Below are 25,667 nucleotides of genomic sequence, written 5' to 3' on the forward strand. Positions count from 1 at the left end.
CTCCGGAAATTTCGACCACCTGGGGTTCTTTAACGTGTACTGGCATCGCAGAGTACACGGACCTCTAGAATTCCGCCTCCATCGAAATTCGACCGCCGCGGCCAGGAACGAACTCGCGTCTTCCGGGTGGGCAGCCGAGCGCCGTAACCACTGAGCCACCGCAGAGGCTTGGAGGGAGATATGGCGATCTGCAGATCACATCAGGGCGGGGCCTTGCGGCAGACAGAAAGTGAGACGCCAGGGGTATTGAAGATTGGCGCCTGACGCCTAGGAAAGAAAGAGGGGGAAGGAGGGGGCGAGGAGCGTGAAGGAATGTCTGAGTGGAGGCCAAGTTGGCATGAGTGGTTAAATCAGTTAGACGCGGCTGGTGTCGGAAGGGCGTTCCTCTTCTGGGGGGTTTACTGGCGGAGCTACTGGTAGCTTTCTTGGAGGCTTCGATGGCGTTATTCCTGCGTACCTCCAGGAGAGGTCGATGGCGGAGCTCACGGTAACGTTCCCGGCTTTCGGCACCACAAATGCAGAAGGAAGGCACGCTAGCCGCGTCTAACTGATTTAATCACTCATTCCAACATGGCGTCCATTCAGAGCCTCCTTTAAAGGGTATATCCTAGGCAAGCATGCAATACTTTTGATGATTTCTTTATGAACGACCGGGAAAAGCACTGCTCCTTAGCATATTAGGCGTAGGGGCACATACAACAGTTGTATACAAGGCTCTCTCATTGGAATTCGTCTCGCAGTTTTGTTTGAAGCAGGTTCTGCTTCTTGCTAAATTACACTTACATCATTTTCAGTGCGAATACATTTATCATCGAATTACGAGAACGTACTGATTAGATGCGCTAAATTGTTGTTTGCAATTGTCAGCATTACTACGGCACTGTTCGCGATTTATGCTCACTATGCGTCCTTGTCTCTGATGCCAGTTATATCGACTGTAAATTATGTTTGGCTCTTTTGTCATGCTTTCATGCATACGTGATGTCAAATTTTTCCTGAAACTTGTGAGTGACGATTGTGTCGAAAATGAGTATTGTGGCGGAAACCATGTCACTGCCTTTTTCGACTAGTACAGTTTTCCCAAATTATTAATAAATAATAAAATAAACCTTACGAAACGAGTTTTTCTGGTATACTCTTGCGACACGCGGTGTTCCCCGCACTTTCTGCTTTTTCAAGAATCGGAGTAGATCGCATGAACACCGTGCTACGCACTCCCCTTGGCTGTGAATTTTTTTTCTTTGCACTAGTGACGCGCATTGCTGAAAGCCGCCTTGCTTCTTCCGGGCAGCCGACAATGCAAATATGAAAAGCATTATATCGGTCCGCCGGATGTACCGCCTGCGCTTCTTCGGCCAGAGCAAGTCGTGATAAAGTGTTACAACGCGAACAATTTAATGTGATTTGCATGCTGGGTTAAAGTTTGAGGGCATCTGTGCAAGGGCGCAAAACACATCCCGGTACTGTTTACAACGTCGTAAGTTCTTCACCTGCTTGTGTTTTTGGGCTCCAGATTAAAGATGAAAATAGATGCATTAGACAACACGGCTTTCATTCAAGCTGTGTTAATTGCTGTGTTGAGGCTTGCAAGCAGCCTTTCACGGCTTTCACTTGGACCGCATTAGGCGCTCGATATTTGACCTTGCATAAACTAGAAACTTCCCCTACTAGTAGTAGAGTACTTTCATGCGTCTTGCGTATGTATAGGGCGGAAGGAATGGCTACGTTAGTAAGCAAAATTATACTGATTGGAGACGCGTTTCATAAACGCAGGAATACCGACAGCAATACAAATACCTGTCGGCGGTGGTCAGTTCAGGTGAGTGGAAGTGCAGAGCTCGTGAGCCGCAGTCGTTCACAGTCGGCGTTTGTTTAAGTGTACTTCTGCGGTGACTCCGGGACATAAATGCACGCGAACGTCCAAGAAGCAGCAACATATGTTCGCCGCTAGCGTTTTGATTGGGGTATTTCGTTGTTCGCGCATGGCACATACAAGTCGCAGCAGATAATGGGTACTGTTCAGACCGTTAATATGAGCACACCCAATAAATCTGAAAAAAAAAAACATTTTTGAACGGGAAAGAGTTTATGAGCGCAGTTTTTTCGCACATTGAGAGACTTCGCTATAACCATCGATATATCCGCAGATCTCCGGTCGGCAGGCTTGCATTTTTTTTGCTATTAACATTTTTGCTATCGCCAAAAGCGTTTCCCATTGGTTTTGTATGCAATTATTAACTGCTCGATGCGAGCGATGAAAACACTTTCTTAGAAAGGTATTGACACGCATCGGAAGCATGGACCATTACCTTCAATATTTCCATAACAGTACCTACAGTTTCCCAAAATTGAAAAATTTTGTCCAAGAACGTTGCATGGGATAATTTAGTATGCGCATCCCCTGCCGGTATAAAGTTGAGGACGACAAAATCGCACAAGAAAAGAGTGCTGTTTAGTAAGTATAATAACTTTCAATCTAGGCTGCTGCCCCCGTGAGTCGTCCTCCTTTAGCCGCTTTTCAGAGTCGAATTCTTTGCAGGATTTAAGTGCTCGTCCATCTGCTAGCCGCCACCAGTGCAATGTTTAGCTACATATTGCCTACACGAAACTATTGGATGAAAGGCACCTTATTTTAATGCATCGGGCAGCTAGCAGCACCCCCTGAAATGGCGCAGCCGTGGAATAGTTCATCGGGCACTTGGCTAAAGGTGCAGGTTCGCACGAAATACAGCGATGCAGTAAAACTAGTTCCCTAATGCAAATAACAGGAACGTCCCCACCAAGTAGTTGTTAATATCTTCTAAAAAGTACCTGATCCTTCAGCTTTAAGTAAGATTTTAGAAACGGGGCAAACCACCATGTTGCGGCTCATCGGTCCGTAGGGACTTTACTCACGTTGCCAATTTTACCTCGGCAGCCATGATACACCATCCCGCCTCTCAAAACTCACCGCCATATCTTGCCTACTAGGTATCTTTCTTGTGGTAGCAAAATCAAGCCACATGGTTGTTTCTCATAAACTTAAAATCTTTAACGTCAGAGCTACCCTGGCGGCGACAACTTGGGCTTGGACCCCCTACAGGCACAATCGGAGAGTATCTAGGATGTTGTATAATGTAAAAACATTATATTTTAATAACGCCTTGAAACTTCAAAGCTCTATATTGATCATGCATGACTGAAGACAGGGTAAAAAAAAACTATGATATAAATGAATTTTTTACTTCTTAGAAAGCTTCAAAGTGTAAAACTGAATGAATGCCATTAACTAGTACCGGGTGATTTAGGTGAGGCTAGTTTTTGATCATTTCGGTATATAAACTTAATATGGTCCAATCCATATTTATTTTTAAAGGCGCAGGTTGCGTCGCCTCAATCTAAAAAGATGAAGCGATGTTAATTTTCCGGTCACTGCAGCCAAACTAACGGGACACCAAACGCTTGAAGTTTACTAGGCTTGTGAAGAGAATAGTACGGAACGTGTTTGAACTTCATTCAATTACAGCGATAAAAGGCGTTTTTTTCGCTTCTGGGTAGGTAGCTCACTGTAGCTATTATTCCGTTAGCATTAGATGGGTCAGTGCAAGGGGAACTGGCGACCACCGTCTGTCAGTAACCAGTGGCAGATATCAACCTGCCCACCGGGCAATGAACTTAATATACTGATATGCTTTGGTATCGGGACCGAGGTCTTCACCGCATGACGATGATCTCTGCAGACGACGGAGGGAAGCCTTCAGGAGGGTTGGTAAACATGAAGGTTTATTTACATATTTACAAGAGAAGCAGGGAGACCAAAAGTCAGAGATGAAGTGCCGTGAAACCAGCCAAATCGCGGCTTAAATACAGTGGATATTCCCTAGGCACCTAGCTAGGGAAACCGGTGGCTGATCAAGCGTCCAATGGGCAGACACACTCTTCATAGTCTCTTCCCTAACCCCGTGACCGCTCCGCTCCCACAAACACGTGCACAGGCGATAAGGAATCCTGGCGTCTTGAGGTCCTGGAAAGCTGTTTCCGACCGGCTGAGCAGGTGCATAAGGTCGTTGGCTTAGCAGGCGGTGACCCCCTCCATGGGAAAGAGGCTCCCTGGAATGTGGTTTCCGACGGGTTGATCATGTGCATATGGTCGTTGGCTTTGTAGGCGGTGATTCCCTCCGTGGAAAGATGCGTCCTGACGGCCCCGGGCATTCCAGAGGGTAAGATGAATCAGCCGTGTCCGCCCCCGCTTTGTCTGGCCGCGCAAGTGCAAGCGAGCGAGGCGGGTCCGGCGCCTTTGTTCGCGTCTTTCTCCCGGTCCACGTGAGGGCGCAGTTCGGGAGAAAGGCCGCATTCCATACTCCGGACGAAGGGATGAGAGGCCTTTCGTCACAGCTCGCCGTCGCCAGGAGCCGTTCCTAATCCTCTTCTCAGGACGACAGCACCTTTGGTCAAACATAGTTCGATGGCGCCTGCCGGGCTCGTCTGTTCCCGCTGTCGGGGCCGCCGATCACAACAATACTACCTATACGAGCATACTATACAAGCTTGGATACAACGAACCTTAGTATGCCACATCGGATATAACAGCGTTTCGTGTGTCACCTAAGATGTACCAGACCTTTGTATGCCACCTTGGATAAACGAAGTTCAGTGTGTTAAGCTCCAATATAACGAACTTCCGTGCGTTAACCTCGGATATATTTCACTTTCGTGTGTTGCCTCTGATAAAACGAACGTAAGTATGCCACCTCAGATATAGAGAACTTTCGTGTTAGGACATCAATGTAACCAACTTAGTCGGTTGACCTCTGATATAGCGAACTGAATTGTTCCAACTGGTATGCAAAGAACTTTAGTGTCGGCCTCTGACAGTGTACACGCGAGTTACAAGCAACGTTACAATTAGGGCGCCTTGGTAGAAGTTCCTTTAGGGTGCCTCGGTACAAGGAAGCTGCACCGAGGCACCCTTCCTGCAATGAGCCAAGAAGCGCCACTGGAGTGTTTACTGGAGGGCAGCATGCAGCGCCACCAATGCCGCCGCCGAAGCGGTGGCCTTGGGGTAGAGCATCCACCTCGGATTCGGGAAGGGCTGGGCTCGATCCCCAGTTCCCAGTGCCGCCGGGTACCCACCGGTTTGCTAAAGGGTACAAGTTTTTCCTCGGCCTGGTGCTCGGCTAGTCTGGGGTGAAATGCTTGGGAAAACGGCCTTCCACCAAACAGTTGGGCGGCCAGCGCGGCCGGGTTGCCTGAGATGTAGCTTTCGGGCAGTTCAGCTTCATAAGGTCGAGGTGACCGTATTATGATGCGAAAGCATTACTAGTCTTATTACGAAAAAAGCCGGCGGCTGTTCTGTGTGTGTACATGCAGATGATATAAAAAAGCCCAGCGATGGCAAGCCAAAAAAGTGACGTCATCAAGCGGCCCTAAGAGGCACACAGCAAGCGGAGCACCACCACTTCCGACAAACCCAGGCACATCGTTCGTGTATATATACTCGGAACTGGCCGACCTTTATGTGGCGCCAGTTTTCCGGATATTCGTACCAAAATTTGGACGCAACTGTTTGCCTCACAGCGTTTTGTGTGGTGTCATAGGATTTCTCGTTGCATATCGCTTTCACGTGTTAGTCAGGTTGAAGGTTAGCGTGCAACAGAGATTCAAAACGACGACTTAAGCTCCTTCAGCTGAATGCCTTCCAAGACTTTTGTTTCAAAATTATTTTTGAGTCATTAGTCGTACAGCGTTCCCGGTGTTGTCATACGCGCGTGCGTATTTGTGGGCGGTGTCCTACATGGGCAAAAAAATACTGATTTCCTGAAAGAAACTGAGTTCGCTAACCGCAACCTAAAGTATAGGTCTTGCGTCCATGGCATGCTTTCGCATTCCCAATGAAAGCAGTCGTCAGTGTCTCTGCCGAATTGTATTTATTTTTAACAATTTTGAGGCCATGAGGGTCTTGTGCGGTCGGCTACCGATATTGCAGCGAGGCCGTCGCCTGTTACAAACTGCCACGTATAAAGCGTTGAAGACCGGAACGACAAGGACCTCATAATTATCGAAGCACCCTTTTTAGCAAAATAACCGCGCCTGCGACGTTGAATTTAACTTCATTTACTGTATATTACGAATTTGTTTGCGCATGCTGCTGTATGTACAATTTACAACTTATTTTTCTTTTTCTTTCGTTTTTCTGTCGTGCTCTTTATGACATCTCCCGTGTAATAGGAGGCTGACGTTTAGTCAGGCATATTGTTGCCTTTTGGTCAACCTTCTTGACAACTGTTTGGTTGCCAAAATAAAATCAACTTCAAATGTACATTTCTTTCAAAATTTTACGAAAACATCTCACCGGTCCCTTAAGTTTGCGCAAATTGCGTGGGCAAGCCTGCGATCTTCGATATTTAGAAGCAGCAGATCCGCCTGACGGAAAGGTGAAGATTAGTGGGTATGCGCCGCATGGCTAGTTAACGACTTAGGCAGCGACCTTTCATGGCTTTTTCAACAAAAATTGTGCACATGACTCTGATATCTAGAGAAATGGAGTATAATCATTGATTTCAATGCAAGGCACTTACCTTGTCGCTGCACTGACGATGCCCGCGAGAAAGAGTCCAACCAGGCCTGGTACGTGCACAAGGTGAACATTTATGTAGTATGGTAAGACCTGAGGTAAAGAGAAGCCGAATAATTTTTGGTAATTTTTGGTAACAAGACAATCCTGTGCTGCAGTGCACCTGGCAATTATTTACGTAGTCCAGCAATCAAATCAAAGCAGCACTGCCATCATCATCATCATCATCATCATCATCAGCCTGACTACACCCACTGCAGGGCAAAGGCCTCTCCCATGTCTCTACAATTAACGCTGTCCTTTGCCAGCTGCATCCACCTTTTGCCTGCAAACTTCTTAACCTCATCAGCCCACCTAGCTTTCTGCAGCCCTCAGTTACGCTTGCATTCTCTTGGAATCCACTCCGTTACCTTTAAGGATCAGCGGTTATCACGCCTTCGCAGTACATGCCCTGCCAAGGCCCATTTCTTCCTCTTGATTTCTACTAGGATGTCATTAACCCTCGTTTGTTCACTCACCCACTCTGCCCGCTTCCGGTCTTTTACGTTACACCTAACATTTTCCTTTCCATGGCTCGCTGTGCTGTCCTTAACTTAAGCTGAACCCTTTTCGTTCGCCTCCACGTTTCTGCCACGTAGGTGAGTACCGGTAAGATACAGCTGTTGTACACTTTCCTCTTGAGGGATATTGGTAACTTCCTATTCATGATTTGAGAGAACCTGCCGGCAGATGCGCTCCACCCCATTCTTATCCTTCTAGTTATCTCCCTCTCATGATCCGGATAAGCTGCCACTACCTGCCCTAAGTAGACGTATTCCTTTAGCACTCCCAGCACCTCGTTGCCAATTGTGAACAGCTGTTCTCTTGCTAGACTGTTGAACATTACTTCGGTTTTCTGCATGTTAATTTTTATACCTACCGTACTGTTCTGTCTGTCTAATTCATTGATCACGATTTGCAGTTCATCTCCTGAGTAACTTAGCAAAGCAATGTCATCAGCGAATCGCGATTATTTAGATGTTCTCCGTTAACTCTTACCCCCAACTGTTCCCATTTCAGACCTCGGAATACCTCCTGTAAACATGCGGTGAATAGCATTGGCGAGATCGTGTCTCCTTGCCTGACGCCCTTCCTTATAGGCACCGTAGCAGCTTTTACATCGGCCTCCTCTATTACGTTCAATGGTCATCAGTAACAGAAAGAAGGAAAAAGGAAAGGAAGGAGGTTAGGGAGGCAGAAATAAAGTGAGACAGGAAAGAAAGAAAGGAAGAAAGAGAGAAAGAAAGAACGAGAGAAAGGAAGCAGGAAGGGCAGAAAGGGAGAAGAGAAGGAGAAAGAAAGAAACAAACAAAAGCTGAATACGTACTGTAGGCGGTATTCTCGTGACGTCACAGGAGCCATTTTGCTGTCCGGCGCGTAGCTTCAGCAGTGCAGGCCGGAACAGGAGGCGGTAATCCCAATAGACACGCCTGCAGCCTTAGGCAATGCTCGACAGATATCAAGACGGCCGCTGTGACGTCAGTGAACACTGCCTATAGGGGACAGCAGTCCGTAGGATACTTGAGCGGGAACCAAAGCCGACCTCTCTGCTATTAGACACTGTCTCGTGACCAAAATTGTGGAGGTGAAAGCCTGAATAATGCCATCTATTCTTTAATTTCAATAGACAAGTGAGGTGGTGCCATTCGTCCTATTCGCCTAGGTAGCTCTTCGCGTGTCCTTGAGACTTTTGTCCCTGACTGTAGAAAGATGTGTCACGTGGAAAATCAGTGATCCTCCTTTTTTCACTTGTCTATATTCTCTTCTCACTAGTAGTATCCCTTTTCTTCTTCGTATTCAACCTATGCAAAAGACATGTGACTGTCGAAGTTGCCAGCGAATAGTAACCAGGTCGTTCTGCTTCATTCATCGTCTGTCATTGATGTAGGTTGTGAAACTAGTGTGAACATCTTCGTTTTTTTATAGTGCTGTAGCGGTACCATGTCATCCTCACCGGCGCTGCACGCCTTGCTCGAGCCCTATCGCCACACTCGGCAAAAGGTCGCCTTGTTTGTAGCATGCTTAGGCACCAGCTTATGGAGCTTCGTGCCGTATTGAAACTCAGTTGGAACCCAGCCCTCAGCCTTCCACCCCGTCCGTCGATGCGCCCTGTAGCTGGGAGGAAAAAAGCCCTTTCTCCTAAAACGTGTTGACCCGTACGTCACTGCTGCATGCCGACGACAATGCCACCAATCTAGCTCACCAGACTCAGGTTCCTGCTAAGGCGAAAACTGCAGAGAGAGCGTTCACGTTCGCCTGCTGCCAATTTGGCCTCATAATTCCATCGTTGGAATAAGAAGTGGAGGCCGTGTTCGATCTTCCGCGCATTACTTCATAACGCGTGAGGTACCTTCACAACGCATTGTTTCTTGCCTCTGAAATGATCAATGACTTCGACGAAGGTATGACGTATCCGCATCCCTCCAACCTGTACGACCACTTCAAGGCTACGGTTCTCGCCCACTAGAACATCTGGGAGCTCAGCTGCCCGCAGCAGCTGCTCAACGCCGAGGAACTTGGCGATCTCTAACCTTCTAAGCTGCTGCATCGAATGAAGCAACTCGGCGACGGCACGCAGAGCGTCGACAGCACGCTACGCCTCAAGCTGTTCCTCCAGGGCCTGCTTTAGTATATTCTGGTTTTCTTGGCAGCTGCAAGTGATTTTATTTCAGACATGCCGGCCAATCACATCGCGCACTACTCCGGTACAAGTTATGTTGCATGGTTCACTCTGCCCCGTCGTCTCGCCTCGGGGATCGGTAGTCTCAACTCGAGGCCAAAATTGACCACATCGCGGATGCAGTCGCCGCGATTCGAACGTCAGGCCTCGTCACTGTCGATGTGCTTACGAACAAGGTCGCACCGCAGCTCCAATTACAGTTTTCGCCCGAGTCCTGGCCCCGACTGGTAATTCTTGTAGCATTGCAACTTCGGCGCCGACGCCCACAAGTGCCGAAATCCTTGCCTATATAGCAGGGAAACGGGGCGGCGCGTCAATGAAAGCGGAGAGTTACTGCTCCTCTACGCCCAGCCACCTTTTCTGCGTGAAAAAAGGAACTCGAGACACCATGTAAGCATCATGCCTGCCTCCCACTCTGTCGGCTGCGCGCGTCGACAAGCGCCTCATTGGAAGCGGCGAACACCATAGCCACTTGCGGCCAACTCTAAATGACCATCGCTTTGGGCTCACACCAAGCATTCCGCTGAACGTTATTTCGAACCTAAGGTTCGCTATAGTAGAGATGGATCTTTTGCCACTTTCGACGTGAACTTGGACTTCCTTTCCCGATAACTCGTGTACCACAGCGTCATATGTTTCTTACAAGGAACCCTCGCACCACAGCAGCCGCCACCATCTAAGCAGTTCCTGTAACTGCCGTTATCTGGATTTGCAGCGATCCTGCCGTTTCCTGCTTTCACGATGCACATCCACCTGTAATTCCCCGCCCTACACCGCATCACACACCCTTTCGTCACAATGGGACCTCTAGTGTTTTGCCGCCCTCATCATGATGATGGAGATCGCCTGGATCATCCACATAGAACTCGACGACATGCTTCAACTGGGCGTCATGCGTTCGTCCTCAAGCAACTGGTTGTGAGGGGTGCATGTGACACTGAAGTGCGACACCGGAGTGTGACACCTGCGAATGGAGTCAATGTGGCCGCTACCGCAAACTCAGCGTCCACACTGTAGCGGGACCCACTAGCTCCAATTTACAATTTTTTACTGGTCTTCGCGGTTCTGTTTTTACAATTTTGCGGCAGGTTTTCGCAGCTCCCATTCACAATTTTTCGGCTGGTTTTCACTGCTCCCATTTACGATTGCTGGACTGATTTTCGCTGCTACAACTTATGATTTTGCAGCTGGCTTTCGCTGCTTCTATTTACGGTGTTGCAGCTAGTTTCCGATAGCTCCCAGTGACTAATTTTCGGCTAGTTTTCCTAGCATGGTTATTTTTACAACACCGACCTCGTAAAAGCATACCACCAGATCTCTGTGAAGCCAGGAGACGTACCAAATATGGCCATTATAATACCGCTAATCATCTTGGAGTATGTTCGCACACATTTTGGACCCCGGAAGGCAGCGCAAACATTCAAAATGTTCATCAGCAAGGTCCCTCGTGCCTTGTACTTTATGTTCGCTCACACATATGATGCTGGTAGGCGCTATGCAGGAGCCGCCGCGGTGGCTGAGTGGTTATGGCGCTCGGCTGCTGGCCCGAAAGACGCGGGCTCGATCCCGGCAGCGGCGGTCAAATTTCGATGGAGGCGAAGTTCTAGAGGCCCGTGTTCTGTGCGATGTCAGCGCACGGTAAAGAACCCCACGTGGTCGAAATCTCCGAAGCCCTTCACTACGGCGCCCCTCATAGCCTGAGTCGTTTGGGACGTTAAATCCACATAAACCATAAACCATAAACCATAAAGCGCTACGCAGCGGCTACGCAGCGACTGGTGACATGAAGATTTGTCTGGCAGAGAGCCAACCAAAATGTACGCTGCTGTGATCGCTAATGTTTGAGCTGTCAGTGTGGCAAAGCGACACGCGACACGAAATCACCTCACCAACCATTCCGCTTTCCCGACTGTCGATTCTACAATGCTCACGTCAACGCCTTTGGTCCCTTTCACGATCATGTGGTTTTGGCTAATCCTTGCGTGTAACGCCAGCTACACTCTGTGACGTTCCCATTGCCCGACATCACAGCATCTATAGTGGCGTCCAGGTTTATGAAATGATGGATCTCTCACTTCAGCATTGTCGCGACTTATCGAAGCCCTCCAACAATAAGCTTCTTTACAGAACTTACCCTGGAAGGAAACAGCTCCAAAAGTTGACACAGAGAGCGATTTGAAAAACTGAGAAATATGACGTTTTTCTCCAGAACTAGAGTGTGCCTTTGAATGCACTTGCAGTCTTAGTAACAGTAACATGTGAGCTAAGAGGTCCGCAAATTAGATGTGCGAAGAATGTTGGTGCTTCGGAGAGTGGCAACAGTTTCAGTTGGCCTTGAAACTGCATTCACAGTTACGGGAGAAGGTCACACTGCAAGAAGAACCAGCCAATGAGAAATCTGTTCGCTGTAATGCAGGCTGCATAAACAGCATTTTAATCCGTTCATACAGCATGGTAGGACGAGTTCTTGGCGGTGAAAGGGAGTTGAACAACTAAACCAATTTTCCGGGATATAATACATCTTTACTATAAATTGGCTCAAATGCGGAACATTTTTGGGGTTACAGCACAGTTTCCTGCGAGCTTAGGTTATGCATCCGTGTTTACATTCGCAAAAAGAGAAAGTGAGCCCCACAGGGGACTGCAGCCTCACCTGGTCGATGCTTTGTATGTTTCCCAACAGGGCCGGGTCACAGCCGCGAAACCAGATGGTCAGCGCAACTCCGAGGAAAAGGCCGGTAAAGTAGAGAAGAACAAGCAGCAGTGTGCTTGCGCAAGCGGTTCTGCGAGAATGGGTGGTGACAGGACTAAGCAGTAAGAACAGAGGTGTGTCACAGCGATTAACAAGGTGACGAGAGCGGCAGAAATCGTTTTCCAGAGCAGCCGGACTTCGGTGATGTGAATGATTATTTACGTGCCCTCGAAGTGCTTCGCTTGCTTTCACCTTCGTGTTAAACAGAATAACAAGATAGAAATCTTTGAAACCAACTTGATAAATCGTGTCGCTACAACTGTTGTAGAGCTTGCCATCAAGAGTATTGTGAATTGGCCAGTGTCACCGCGTCTGACACTCTCCCCAAGCGTTTCTACTGTTACAAAAGAGAACAGGACTGTTTTTAGCTTTGTATGTAGTCACGTTTACAACCCTTTCCATCCCCGAGAAAAGCTTCGTAGCACGACTACATATGAGGCTAAGCCGTGAAGGTGTTCTTTCATTTGCAGCGATTCTTTAAATCAGCCGCCGCTGTAGCTCTGTGGTTTTGATACTTGGTTGCTGAGCCGAAAGACGCGGGTTCGATTCCGGCCGCGGCGGCCACATATCTATGGAGGCGAAATGCTAGAAGGCCATGCCCTGTGCGATGTCAGTGCACGAAAAAAATCCCAGGTGGCCGAAATTATCTGGACCCTTCCACTACATCGACCCTCATAGCCTGAGTGGCTTTAGGACGTTAAACCCTATAAATGGAACCAAACCATTCACTGGAAATCATGTGCAGGTCTTGAATTTTATAATTTGAGATACCTTAAGAAAAATCAAAGCAATGTTGAAGTGCTTATCCACGCACCTTTGTCTCAGAGAAGAAGGCTCCTAAGTCGCGGCATTCGACCTCCACATCCATGCGTTTGGAGCAGTGCATTTTCTTCTTGGGGCGCAGGGTAAACTCGAACAGTGAGGTGAGAGCTTTCTAAGTAATGAGCTTTCGCTGGTATAAAAGGTACCTACACTTCCCAGCTCATATCTTTTAATCTGCTTATTAATTCGTTAGGTAGAAATTTTCAAGTAAACACATTTATCCTAGCTTGCACAGTGCCGTGGGTTTAATTGTTGTCGGGGCTACCAAAAATAGTATTATGCCACATGAGAAGCAGTGATCGTTAAATTCAAAAATTTATCTCTCATATATCTTTACCACAGGTGTGTCGCAAGGGGTCACGATGGTCGTTTAAAGGGACACTGAGGATAACTCTATCATTTTTTTTGTGAGCAAAATCTGATAGTTCGGCATTTCGTGGCTTTGTTGCCGCTTGTCCGGACGTGAAAGATGCATTTATTTCAAAGACATTTGGATTCGAAGTTGAGAAAGTTTTTCCCGCCGCTCTGATTCAAATTCGAGAACTCTTATGACGTCACAGAACGGAGTGACGTGATACGTGACGTAAACGCAGACTCCGTGATTTCTGACGGCTAGCGGTGCGGTGCGCAACCTTCCTTTGCCAGCCTCAGAGATTCATGGCTTCCATGAAGTAAGGAAAATTCCTCCAAGGTGGCGCCTGTTGTCCTAGGAAGTCATCACGCTTGTACTTGCGAGATTGGCCTGTGGCGGCGACACCTGTATTTTGGTTCTTGCTATTTTCTGGATTACAAGAGCTTTGTTTTCAGTAACAGTGGCGCTTTTGTGATCAGGACCTGCTATTCTATCGATACAAGCCAACTTCAATTTCTCCTCAGTGTCCCTTTAAGCATAGCTTCAGCAGTGCACGCTGGAGGAGGTTAGTACAAGCGCCTTATATAGCGTGCCAGCTTCTCCCCGGGACCTACGTCTCTGGCGTTTGACTTATTCTGATGGCAGTGCGAACGATCTATATTTCCACATTTGTGTACTTGTGCATGATGTGTTTTCTGCCTGCTTCCAGTGCTGGATAGTCCATCTTGAGGCTAGATTCGCATACTTCTAACATCTTTTCCTAACCACTCACGTGGAGACTACAAAACAAAAATTATTTAAGCAACTTCATTGCTTAATGAATGAGCACTTAAACATAATATCCGCGCATTCTGCGAGTGAAACCCAAACGTCAAAATGACGAGCAAAGAAAAGGAATAGGTTTCTTCACACTAATAGGCCCATGCTACCCTAGCAATGACGCGCTCCGAAATAGAAATTTTGCACTTAATTTTTCACCCTTGAAACCAGTTAGCGAACTTCGAAACCTTTGTATCCTACTTATTTTAGTTTCGTCTCAGTTGGAATGCAGACTGAGGCAGGTACCAATATTTTGAAGGTGTGCACAGAAAAAAGAAAAAATAACAAAAAAGGTTCAGAAGTTTCCATTCAACGCGACAAATCTAAAGCGACCGTTTAAAAGCGAAAACTGCTATTGGATTGCGCTTAGTCTGAAAAATCAGAAGGAAAAAAGGTTTCACACACGTCAGGTTGCGAAGTGATGAAGAGTATATTTGGAATGAGGCTAAGAACGAAAGGAATAAATTTCGTAATACATGGCCCAGCCGAAACTCGCCATGACACTCCCAAATCAGGTCTGTCAGTTTGATCATTTAAATGCCCGAAGCACCGTCAGTAAAACAGACCAACTTGAATCGACCCTTTCGACATAGAAGCAGCACATTCTTCCGAATAGGGAAATTTGACTTAATATTTCAATTCATGATGATGACATAATCCCGCTGTCTTAAAAATTTTTCGTTTGGAGCAGCCCACGAGTGGTCGTGGCGTTGCCATTTTCAGAAACGACGTTGAAGCCTCTCTCGTGAGCCAAGTACTTGATGCCAAAAGTTTATGCCTCAGAACATCGATACGAGGAAACGCGCTCATTCTCTGGGCTGTCTACAGACCACGGGACTCAGCACCTGATTATCTGCTGAAATTACATGGCTGAATTTATCAAACATAAAAAAAATGTTCTGGGTGATTTTAACCTTCCTGGTATTGATTGGGAACATTTGCAACCAGGTTCTCAATCACGCAGCAACGGCAACATCATTTTCGATAAAGTACTTGACCATGATTTCGTGAAAATTGCCCGAAATGCGATACTTGTCACCAATTCATCATGTTCCATCTTTGACCTCGTTTCCATCCTACAATGACTTGCTGAATGCACAGTTTCTGTTGACGATGGCTTGTCAAATCACAAAATGGTTGCCGTAGCATTTTCAATGCGTGTAGCGTGTTCTGATTGAACACCTTTCTTGACAGCTATCAAAGAGTATGCACACACTAGAATTTATTGAAGGTCAGTTTGGCGAATTCTATGGCGAAAATGCGAGCTTACTGTGGGAAAAGTTCAAAAGTTTAGCTTTTTCTTTTGTGATCATTTTGTTCCGAGTAGAGTTAGAAAGAAAGGTAAATCAACGTTATGGATGACCAAGGATATTGTAGAGCTTAAATTGAGGGCATGACGTTTGAGAAAGAAGGGTTCTGCAACCCATGTGCCCAGTGCAGCTCATTTTGCTTTACCACAGGCGATTCGACGGGATAAGCACTTTTACTTTAGCATTACGCGTCCAAATTTTATCAAAGATGGCCCTTAAAAGTTTTGGAACCTTCTAAATGAAAAAAAACCAAACCGGTTAAATTTTTCACGATGCGTGTTTATCAGTAATCTAAGAAAAATTGCGCATCACTTTAATTCCCACTTTCACAGTGTTTTCTGTCCTACTACTCCTCGTCCAATTGGTAAAAATATCCCTAATTCTCAACTGGTTTCGTCATTACACACGATGACAGAGTTAACACGTTCATCGTCATCGTCATCATTTATTCGACGCTTAAAAGACCCTGGTGAGGCATTAAATGGGGGGGGGGGGGGGGGTGTACACGAAAAGACACTGATGAGTGGGAAAACAAAACAAATAATCAAAACAACACTGACCACCACAGCGGAAATACAAAGGATGCTGTCATGAAAAGAAAAAGAAAACAATTCTAACTGCAAGCTAGATCATCAGGCGTTCTTTTGAATCTTATGGGATTACGCTCAATGACAATGTCGGGAAGCTGATTCTATTCTTGAATAGCAATTGGCAAAAAGATTTGTTAAGACCGTTAGTTGGTCCATGTAAACGCCGGATGCTCATGTAATTGAATAAACGGGATGACGTGCGCACAGATTAAGTGAATCGCGTAGGTTAGGAAAGTTGTAGTTCAATATATGGAAGAGACATAAGCAAGAAAGTTTGTGTCTTAGGGCTGGTGGGTGGATTGCAAGAGGTGACTAGATACTGCTTATGATGCTGCGAAAATCATCACCTAACGTTTTAAAGCGAGCCGCACGATAATGGATAGATTCAATGGTATTAAGTATGTCTCATGAGTGGACCAAATTGCTGGTGCGTACTCGAGTTTGGTGCGAATGAAAATGCTCCTTAGATTTAGCGTTAAATCTTCGCTCGGCCCAGATGGAATACTGATTGCTTTCCTGCGACTTTACGCTGAGGCACTATCAAAATTTCTTGTAGTCATTTTCAGACATCGCTGCAAACCGCTACACTGACACGGAAATGGGTATCTGGGAGAGTTACCAATGTTTAAAAAAGATGGCCCTCTTTCTCTCTATAGCTACCGCCCCATTTCTATCTTATCCTCCTCTTGCAAAATGCTCGAAGTTATATTTAACACACACATATCAGGCTTCTTGGAGGAACACAACATATTATTTTACCATGGAGTTAGAAAAGTTTCCCACTGTCACTCAGCTTTCAGCGGTTCTCCATTTCCTTTCTTCTGTGCTTGACGAAGCAGGCCAAGTTAATATTTCTAGACTTCAGTAAAGCTTTGGACTGTGTGCACAATGATAAATTTATTATTGAAATCTTAATTACTTCAGCTTCCTCAATTTCTAATAGCTTGGGTGTCTGCTTGCTTGACCGATCGCACACAGATTATTGCCATTCACGATCACAGTTCACAGATTCTAACACTCACGTCAGAAGTACCGCAGGGAAGCGTCTTGGGGCCCTTTTCGTTTCTGGCATTTTGTATTGGCATAGTAGGAGTTATTAATGAACCTAAAGAATTTGTTTGCTTCTTTATGATTGTGTTATTTTCAACGAAATGAACTCCGATACTGATCAAATTGCGCTAAACTCAGCCTTGAATATTATAGACGAATGAAGGAATAAATGGGGCATGAAAATGAACTTCGACAAGTCAGCCTTTCCTCGCGTCACGAGGAAAAACCGTTCTCTTCAGTTCACATACGCCATCCAGGGCAGTAAATTCCCTGAGGTTAATGAATTAAAATATTTCGGAGTGACCATACCAAGTGATCTTTTCTTCAATAGGCATATTAACAATATCTCCTCATCGGCCTTCCGGAACTCTGCTTATTACGTCATAAGGTTAAAGACGTGACATCTGAAGTCAAATGCCTAGCATATACGTACCAGAATGCTAGCATATACGTAGCATAAACGTCCTAAACCATAATATGCTTGTATCACCTGGGACGCCTTCACTAAGAACAATATTGACATATTACAAAAAAATCATCGCAGTGTCGTTCGCTTCAATAATTCTCTATATGGTAGCACAGTTTCCGTATCCGCTGTAATGGCACCCAACCAAATTTACACCCTCCATTTGGGACGCATCTTCTTACGCCTAAAATTTCAGTACCAATTACTAAACCATAAACTAGCTCTGGACCCTAACCTATAATTAACGTTGCTTACTACAACGCAGACACGACTACTCATTCGCTTCTTTTAACGTCCTACTTCGCAAGAAAAACGCATTCCAATATTCCCTTTTTCCTCGAACTGTAATTGATCGGAACTACTTACCGGATAACTGACTTGTATCTTTCAGTACAACAGAGGCACGTATTCTAAACTGAAAACTCAGCATTTTGAGAGATTTGCCTGTCTGGCTGGATTTGAAGACTTATAGTGAACTGCACATCTCCCAACCAAAAATTTTAACCATAACCCAACGTTTCGAAGTCGACTCGGCTCCTTCGGGGTGACTGAGGGCAGTAGCTAGCGTCTGTTAAGTATGGAGGGGGGGAGGGGGTGTCAAAGGAACGGCAGCTGTGACGCGAAAGGCGCGGGGGATGGGGAGGGGGGTTTCGGCTGTTTAGACAGCCTAAACCTCCCTCCTTAGGTTGTTAGCCAGCGGGACTATTAGCCAGCGGGACTAGCAGCCTAAACCCCCCTCCCCCCTCACGCCTTTCGCGTCACAGCTCTCGTTCCTTTGAACGCCCCTCCATACTTAACACACGCTAGCTACTGCCCTCAATCACCCCTGATGAAGGAGCCGAGTCAGCTTCGAAACGTTGGGTTAAAGTTAAAATTTTTGGTTGGAGATGTGCAGTGCATTATAAGTATTCTAAACTCCATGCATTAACGAACAAATTATGTTTTCCTTTCTTATTTTTGTGCTTGTATTTCACGCATGTACGGTATTATCTGTGCTTAATTCCCGAACTGTCCAATTTTCTTTTCGTTTGCTTTTTACTAGTATTTCACGCCTTTAATTCTGTACTTCGAGGTTCTTTTTGAACGTTCCATGATTTTTTTCACAGTTTCTTTTTCTACACTGTAAACTCTACTCCTAGGCTAATCCAGTTCCTGTGAAACAGTTTTTGTGTTTTTATATGTTTTCTGTATAACTGTTTTCGTTTTATGTTTGATGTATGCTATTACTGCATGGCCTTCGGCCTGCAAATTTTCTTAAATAAATTAAATAAATAAATAGAACAAGCACGAAGGTATTTGTTGATTTCTGTGCTCGGCTACTGTGAACACCAAACGTGGTCGCAATAACGACATATTTACTGGCCTTCGTCAGTTACATTTGCTCACATTCGAAGCTCACGAGCAATCAGTTTATTCCCTTTAATATCTAACGACCTCCCTACGGAACCTCTAAAGCTGTAAAAATTCGAACAAATAGCATACAAAGCTACCGCTTGTAGTCATTGGCTCACAAGTGTGCTCCTGCCATGAAATCGCTAATCGCAGCTTTTTCGCGAAATGCATTTCGGCTTCGCTTCGAAGTTTTACTTAATCACTTTGCTGAGGTAACTAAATAGTACTAAAATGTCCCTTCTTTCCATCGCCGGCGCAAACATCAGGATAGGACTTAAATATCAATATTCCTATTACACCAGCTGATTCCTGCACGTACCTTGGTATTCACGTCGCTAAATATTTAACTCCGGTCGCGCTCACCATGTCATTAATTCAGCAAATGACGTTTTAGGTATTTACTTCAAAACTTCTCATTAGCCCCCCCCCCCCCTACCTGTTCTATAAAATTACTTGCTTAGCCAACAATTCCAGCTCAAAACTTGAGTCTGCATGTGCCTCATATAGTTTATACTACGCTAACCTTATCACGGCGCTCAGATCTGTCCAAACAGCGCTGCAGATTAATTTTCTTCGATTATTCTTGCCGTACTAGCGTTTCCGCATTGAAATCGCATCTCCATCTCCATACACTGGCATGCAGTCGCAAAATCCCCCATTATTTTTGTATCATAAATTTTATGACACTTTCAACCACGAAGATCCCCCTATCACACTCGCTTAATAGCCACCCTGATTGCCTCTACCCTAAAAGAGTACTCATAGAAACATATCCTAAGTCTTTTTTTTTCTCAGAACAGCCAGCGACTGGAATGGCCTTCCTTCCGAAGTGGCGGTGATAATCAATCCTGTTCACTTCAAATCAACCATCAGAGATCATCTGTAAATGAGCTAATGCCCCCTTTTATTTTTGTCAGCCACCTCTCATATAAAGTCCGATGTGAACCTTTGAGGAAAAATAAATAAATTAAGTAGTGTGGCTAACAAGAACGAGGAAGATGTATGTTCTATATTTCAACGATGTTAAATAGAGGGTTCCATGGTCCTGTGCCCAGATTCTTTTTAGTGATAGTGGGCAATGCGGCAGAGATCACTTACACAAGCATAATAGCAGTTTAATTAACCACTCATGCTAAAGCCACTTGTTTGTTGAGTATGTTAAGGGCTCCTGCTAATGAGCGCAGTTTTTCGGCACGCTTTTTACTTCCGCCCTTCTAAGCGCTATTTCTCGCGTTTTCTCCGGTTGTGAACTAATCAGCTGACTTAGTCCTCTTCTTGAAGTCCTGCTACTATAGCCCCAGCACGTTTAGGTATGCGGTAGTATAACTGACGTCTCACTGACTTAAAAAGATTTCGTCCAGCTCGGCTGCGTCATCAACCCTATAAGAGTTGGACCTTCCCGCCAGCAGCATTAAAAGGCATTTTTGCAAGCATTAAGTGCAGGACATTCCTGAACATTGAGCCAGCTTTTCGTCGGTACCAATACCGGACAGTATTGATGGACGTCCTTCAAAAAGACGCGTGTTGTGCTGTGTTTTTTGGCACATAGGCAACACAGGCCACGATGCGCCAAACTCATAAAAAAGACGCATAAAATCCGTGAGAATTAACTAACACAGGATCCCGTGCTGATCATTTGTTCGTTGTTTTGTGCCGTGTGTTCTTTTAATACGTAAGTATTATAACCCCATGTTGGAAATATCTGTTCGTCCGTACTTGTGACAGAAGCCTCGGCTGGCAGGTAGCCAATTCGAGAGAGTGAGAACTCCACTTCTCCACTGTAAAGAGATAGTAGGGAGACAAATCGAGGGGAGAGAGAGAAAGAGGCGACGGATGGCGGTTGTGGGAGAGGGGAACTCGGGTTCCCCACTGTCACATGGTGATTGCAGGGCTGGATCATGCCTCCTGCTTACACGGTGTAAACCCGTTAGCGGCAGCATCTGCTCCATCAGGGCGTAGCACTAATGCTAACGCATACTCTGGCTCACCAACGGTATTGATTTTTTTCCTATTCCAGCTAGGCACAAATTCTTAGCCCTACCTTTGAGCATCTTTGATAGTTCGAGATGCGAGCAGTCTCTGGGCGACCACTTGGTCCAGACAAATCCGGTAGACTGACATCGCTGATGAACCGAAGAAAGCAGACCAGATCGTTTCATCACTCATCAGGTCAAAACTGTAGCTGTTGGAAAAAAATTACAGCAATTCACTTGACTGAAATGGTTTTATCATATGCCAAGCACTGCTCTCGTGAGCGCAACTTCAAAATTTAAGGGTCTCGCGCTATAAAGTTTACACACCGTTTTTCGAGGTTGAGTTCATTCAAATTCAATTCAGTTCATTCCTAGGAAAATCAGTCGGTGCAAATTGGCGGTAAATTTGGCTGTTTGTTTTTTTACGTAAAATACACACAACTCACATTATTGGAGATATTTGCAATCTTTTGCAAAGCGCGAGGATTGTAGAAAGTCCAGTGTGATTTCTACGAAGGCAGTGGGAATCTTTATTCTCAAGTACACGCAACATCTGAAATGGCGCCCTGAAATAGGAACACTAAACACGGGGTACATAATCAATTTGTTCATTGAACATTTTCAACAACAACAACTACTACTACACGTAGCTGCTATCCTGTCTCATCAATGGTGGTTTCAGTTTACTAAACTTTTTTTGAAGCGAGGTGTTTGTTCGAAGCAGGCTCTTCATCGCTAGAATATAAAAAAACATATTCTACAAATTCTGTGCACTGAAAGCACTGGCTGCTTACAAGCTTTCAGTGGACCATAATACCGGTAGACTTCTAACAGAAGTTGTACAGTTCTGCATGGATTGAAAACATGTTCTGCTTAGGCAGCATTTGGCAACACTATATACTCCATATCAAACATAGCACGCAACGCTACGGAGGTTGCGGAAGTATGTGTGCCTGCGAAACAATATTACACCTCCACGTATCAATCGTTCCTTTGGAAACTTTGGTGAGTGTTTGGATGGAAACAAAGAGCGGTATAAAACGAAATGGTAGCATTGAAAATGACGCTCGATGGTCTGAGGGACTTATAGTTCGGGCCATCCGGCTATATGTTTCACTAAGGGTGAACTACCTAAATTTTTGAGCACGGAAGGAGTAAGAGCGATTTGCCCTACCAACCGAGTACCACATCGCCGCATGTAATTCTCACTTCTGGAAGTGTTAAGTCGCAGGATGAAATTGTAGGAAGAGGTAAAGCAGTCCAGGAGGTGGCAGCCACGGCACTTAAGTTTTGCCGCAACGAAATATTATTGTGTTCCCTTTGATTGTATGGCGAACTTCATTTTCTGCGCGGATTTCAGCTCGCGCGAACAGGCGCGCTAGCTTTGGCAGCGTTGCCTACTGTGCATGAAACAGAGTATAGCTTCCTTTCATCGCACTCAAAGTGTACACTCCGGATGTTGATTCAATGAGAGGACAACTTGGCACTTTATTTTCTGTGCTGTCTTGCACGTACTATTCCAGGAAATAGCAGGCAGCATCGCACCAATTTTTTTATGAATACGCCATTAACGTTTTCATATTTTCTTTTAAATACTGAAAAAGTTTAGATCCAGCATATGTACGCAAACCAAGCAAAACTATGAATGTAATTTACTTACTTTCCAATGTACTTCGCAACGTCCTGATTGCTAAATGGTTTAACGGTTGAGTTAGGTGAAAAGGCGTCGAGTATGACCTTCGACACAACGGTTGTTGGCGCGACCAGAATGAAGAACAATTGCATGCAGTCGGTCCAGACAACACCGCGGAGGCCTCCCTGGTAAAAATAAAAAAGGCAGGGGAAAAGTCTCTGATACGTACGGCCGCTTAGTTCGTGATTTCGATCAGCATGGTAAATAATGCTACAAAGTGCAAGAGTGCCAAGTTCAGACGAGGCTGCATTGCATCATAGCGACGGAGAAAATTTCGTCATTCACATGCATGCCACATACATATGCAAAAGGACGATCGCAAACTGTAAAATGAGTTCGAAAAGGGATACTAGCGCTCTAAAACTATCATCGGCCAGAAATTTGAGTAACCGCATCCGCAGATGACACACCTACTGATGCCTATTGTCTAGCGCTTGGCCATCTCGCATATTTCGCACTTCTTATTAGGCGTTTTTCACGGTAAAAAAATAAACCGCGATCAAGCAGAACAGAGACGGCTTAGGACACATCGTTCTGTTGTTGTCGGTAGTTCAGTATATCAATCAGTATGAGCCAATAGTTCAGTATGAGTCAATACGCCTCATTTCCAAATGACACTTGCAAGATTGCACTATGAGCGTAAGATTTACTCAGCAAGTGGCGTCTATCTCCTTGCCGTTGACTGGACTTGGAACACCTGAGGGGACGGTTTAGACGGGTGAATTAAACGTTTCCAAAATTACCTAAGGCGCCTTTGTTATCTTCCGCTAATATAATTCCCGATATTGGTCTTTATGGTCATTTTATGCTGGCGGTCACTGGAAACTGCAGATATTTGGGCCCTGATTAGTGCATCGAAAAGCGCTCGCGCGGAGCACTCATTGGTAGCTCCGCTACTCTTCTTAGTCGTACTGTTGCTTGTTCGACCCAAGTAGCGCCGCAACGCAGGCAATTGGAACTAAACTAGGATCCAAAGCTGGGCTAGCCGGCAACCTTCCAATGTGGACGAAAAAATTCGGGAGACACATAAACTCCGCTTTAAAGGTACGACCCAATAATATTCAATGGTCTTGGGACCTCTTTAAAGGCATATCGCTTCACAGACACAGATTCTTTCATCTTATTTTCTTATTTTTATTTTTATTTCAATTCTAAGTTTTTTGTATTCGCCACAAGACAAACAAGGCCACGCTTTAACCACGTCGAGCGAACGTCCCACAGGGGTCGGTGCGTAGAGAGCTCTGCTCACAACCCGGCCCGGCAGTGGTTCGAGTCTCGGCTCGACCACTTTTCTTTTCTGCGGCATTGCTTTTTCTTCCTTTCTTCGGAGGCAGTGCACAATGGCGATAGAATAACGTCACGACACTGTAGACGAATGACGGACTGCGTAGAGAATTCATCACTGCTGCACTGTGGGATCGTTGTGGGGTGTTTGAATTACACGTCCGAGGTCCCGTGGTTAGCAACGTCACAACACTATCGACTAACCCCAGTTTTTCCGACACACCAACGTCAACAAACAGGGCGGCTTCTCCGCTGAACGGGAGCCTCAGCGCTATCGCGCTAATAGACTAAATCAAGACGCAGAAAAAGGAAGCCATACTGAGGAACGCTAACTCACAGCGGGGCTCCAGAAGTGGCCCTGCGGAGCATGACTAATAAAATGCACGTTGAATGTGCTCTGCATTGACAGCGAGACACTTGTACGGCCATATGACTGTGTGTGCGAAGTTCGTGTTTTTCTTAAGTAGAAAGTTAAGTTGAGTCAGCGCTCGTCGGTAGTGTCAGTCGCCTTGGTTCCCACCGTTTTATCTACAATTAGCAGTGTGAGCGGCGCTGTAAAATTTATTTTCGAAGGTTTATTTAAGTCTTTCTGTAAGCTAATGGTCATCATAGCCTTGGGATAATTTTCTGAGTGATGGTTCCGACTGGCGCTTGTGCTGTTTCAACACAACGTCCGAGTAAACGTTTACATGGGTTTGACATTCCAGGTTTCTGTTCTGTGGCTGTTCGTCAGTTCACAAACTGCATGGTTGCAACAAAACCGCGGAGCTCCTATTCTTTCACTTGCGGCGTAATACTGATATTTTACGTTTCTGAATATCATTCCCAATTTCTTAAAGCAAGTTCGGAACCTTGGTCCATGGATCAATGTTCCGGACTTGAGTATTTTTAAAACAATTGCTACCGCTCTGATCAGATGGATTTCCATCTGAGAAAACAAATAGTGCGACTAATTGCCGACGTGTAAGAATCAGCATCTGTTGTTGCAAGAGAAAAATCAGTGAGTGTCGTTTGCAAGAGGCTCTTCTGAACAAGTTAAACTATCATTGAAAGTGACGGTAAACTGAATAACGATACTGGTGCATCAAAATGCAACTGTTTTGCAAAGTTTTTTAAGCACTGCATCGTATGCCATGTGGATGATTTGTATTCCGCATTTATACCTCCGAAGTAATTTGCATCGGTGATATAATTAATAATCTATGCTTAGAGGAGGCTGCTTACCCGCGTGCATAGAGCCCGAGCAATTTTTTCAGAAAAGGGAAACTTGCGAGTATTTTCTTGGCTCATTGTTTGCAAATATCATAACAGCGCTTCAGACGCGGCAGAAAAAACCATGAAGCTGCTTAGTGTTTAACCAGCGCTCATTTTACTCTTTCCAGGGGAGGAGAAATGCGGGCTGGTAGGCACATTTTTGAAAAAAGTGGATAGAACAGCGCTGGTGTTTGTCCTCCTGTGGTCTCGTCTTCCGTAGCGCTGTTTTATCCAGTTCTTCAAAAATTTTACTCTTTATACGTCGCGTTTATATACTTTTACACCTCAAATCTCTCTCATAGGATATTACCTTCCATCCGTCTCATTCAAAAGGTTTATTCAAGAAAACCGCTACTGAGTTCCATTGCACAGCATGAGGAGGGTATATCAATTATATACCATCCTTAAGGAAATTTAAGAGAAAAAAATTACAGCAATGCATTCAGGCTTCTTGATCAGAAGATGGCTGTGAAACTCACTGAGCTTTAAGAAACCAAACTGAAAGCTATCACGCAAGTATGGTCGAGCTAAAAGCCTTCGATGCTGAAAGGGGGTTGTGGCCTTTAGCGCCCAGTGGGCGCGCAGCAACTGACCAAGACGGGACTCTGACCTGTGTAGGAGCGCGGGGGTGCTAAGAA

General features: G+C 45.5%; 1 protein-coding gene across 1 annotated transcript in view; it reads right to left on the minus strand.

Moving 5' to 3' along the window:
- The window catches only part of LOC144097280 (sodium-coupled monocarboxylate transporter 1-like), an 87,934-nt gene that overhangs the window by 18,643 nt on the left and 43,624 nt on the right, over window positions 1–25,667 (minus strand). Inside the window, exons 6-9 of the mRNA XM_077630025.1 lie at window positions 22,459–22,616; window positions 20,867–21,007; window positions 11,926–12,055; window positions 6,558–6,646 (exon numbers count right to left, since the gene is read on the minus strand). Coding sequence (XP_077486151.1) covers window positions 6,558–6,646; window positions 11,926–12,055; window positions 20,867–21,007; window positions 22,459–22,616 — 518 coding nt within the window. The remainder of the gene's footprint in view (window positions 1–6,557; window positions 6,647–11,925; window positions 12,056–20,866; window positions 21,008–22,458; window positions 22,617–25,667) is intronic.

Source organism: Amblyomma americanum, chromosome 7, assembly GCF_052857255.1.
Source record: "Amblyomma americanum isolate KBUSLIRL-KWMA chromosome 7, ASM5285725v1, whole genome shotgun sequence".
In the NCBI taxonomy this organism is placed as follows: domain Eukaryota; kingdom Metazoa; phylum Arthropoda; class Arachnida; order Ixodida; family Ixodidae; genus Amblyomma; species Amblyomma americanum.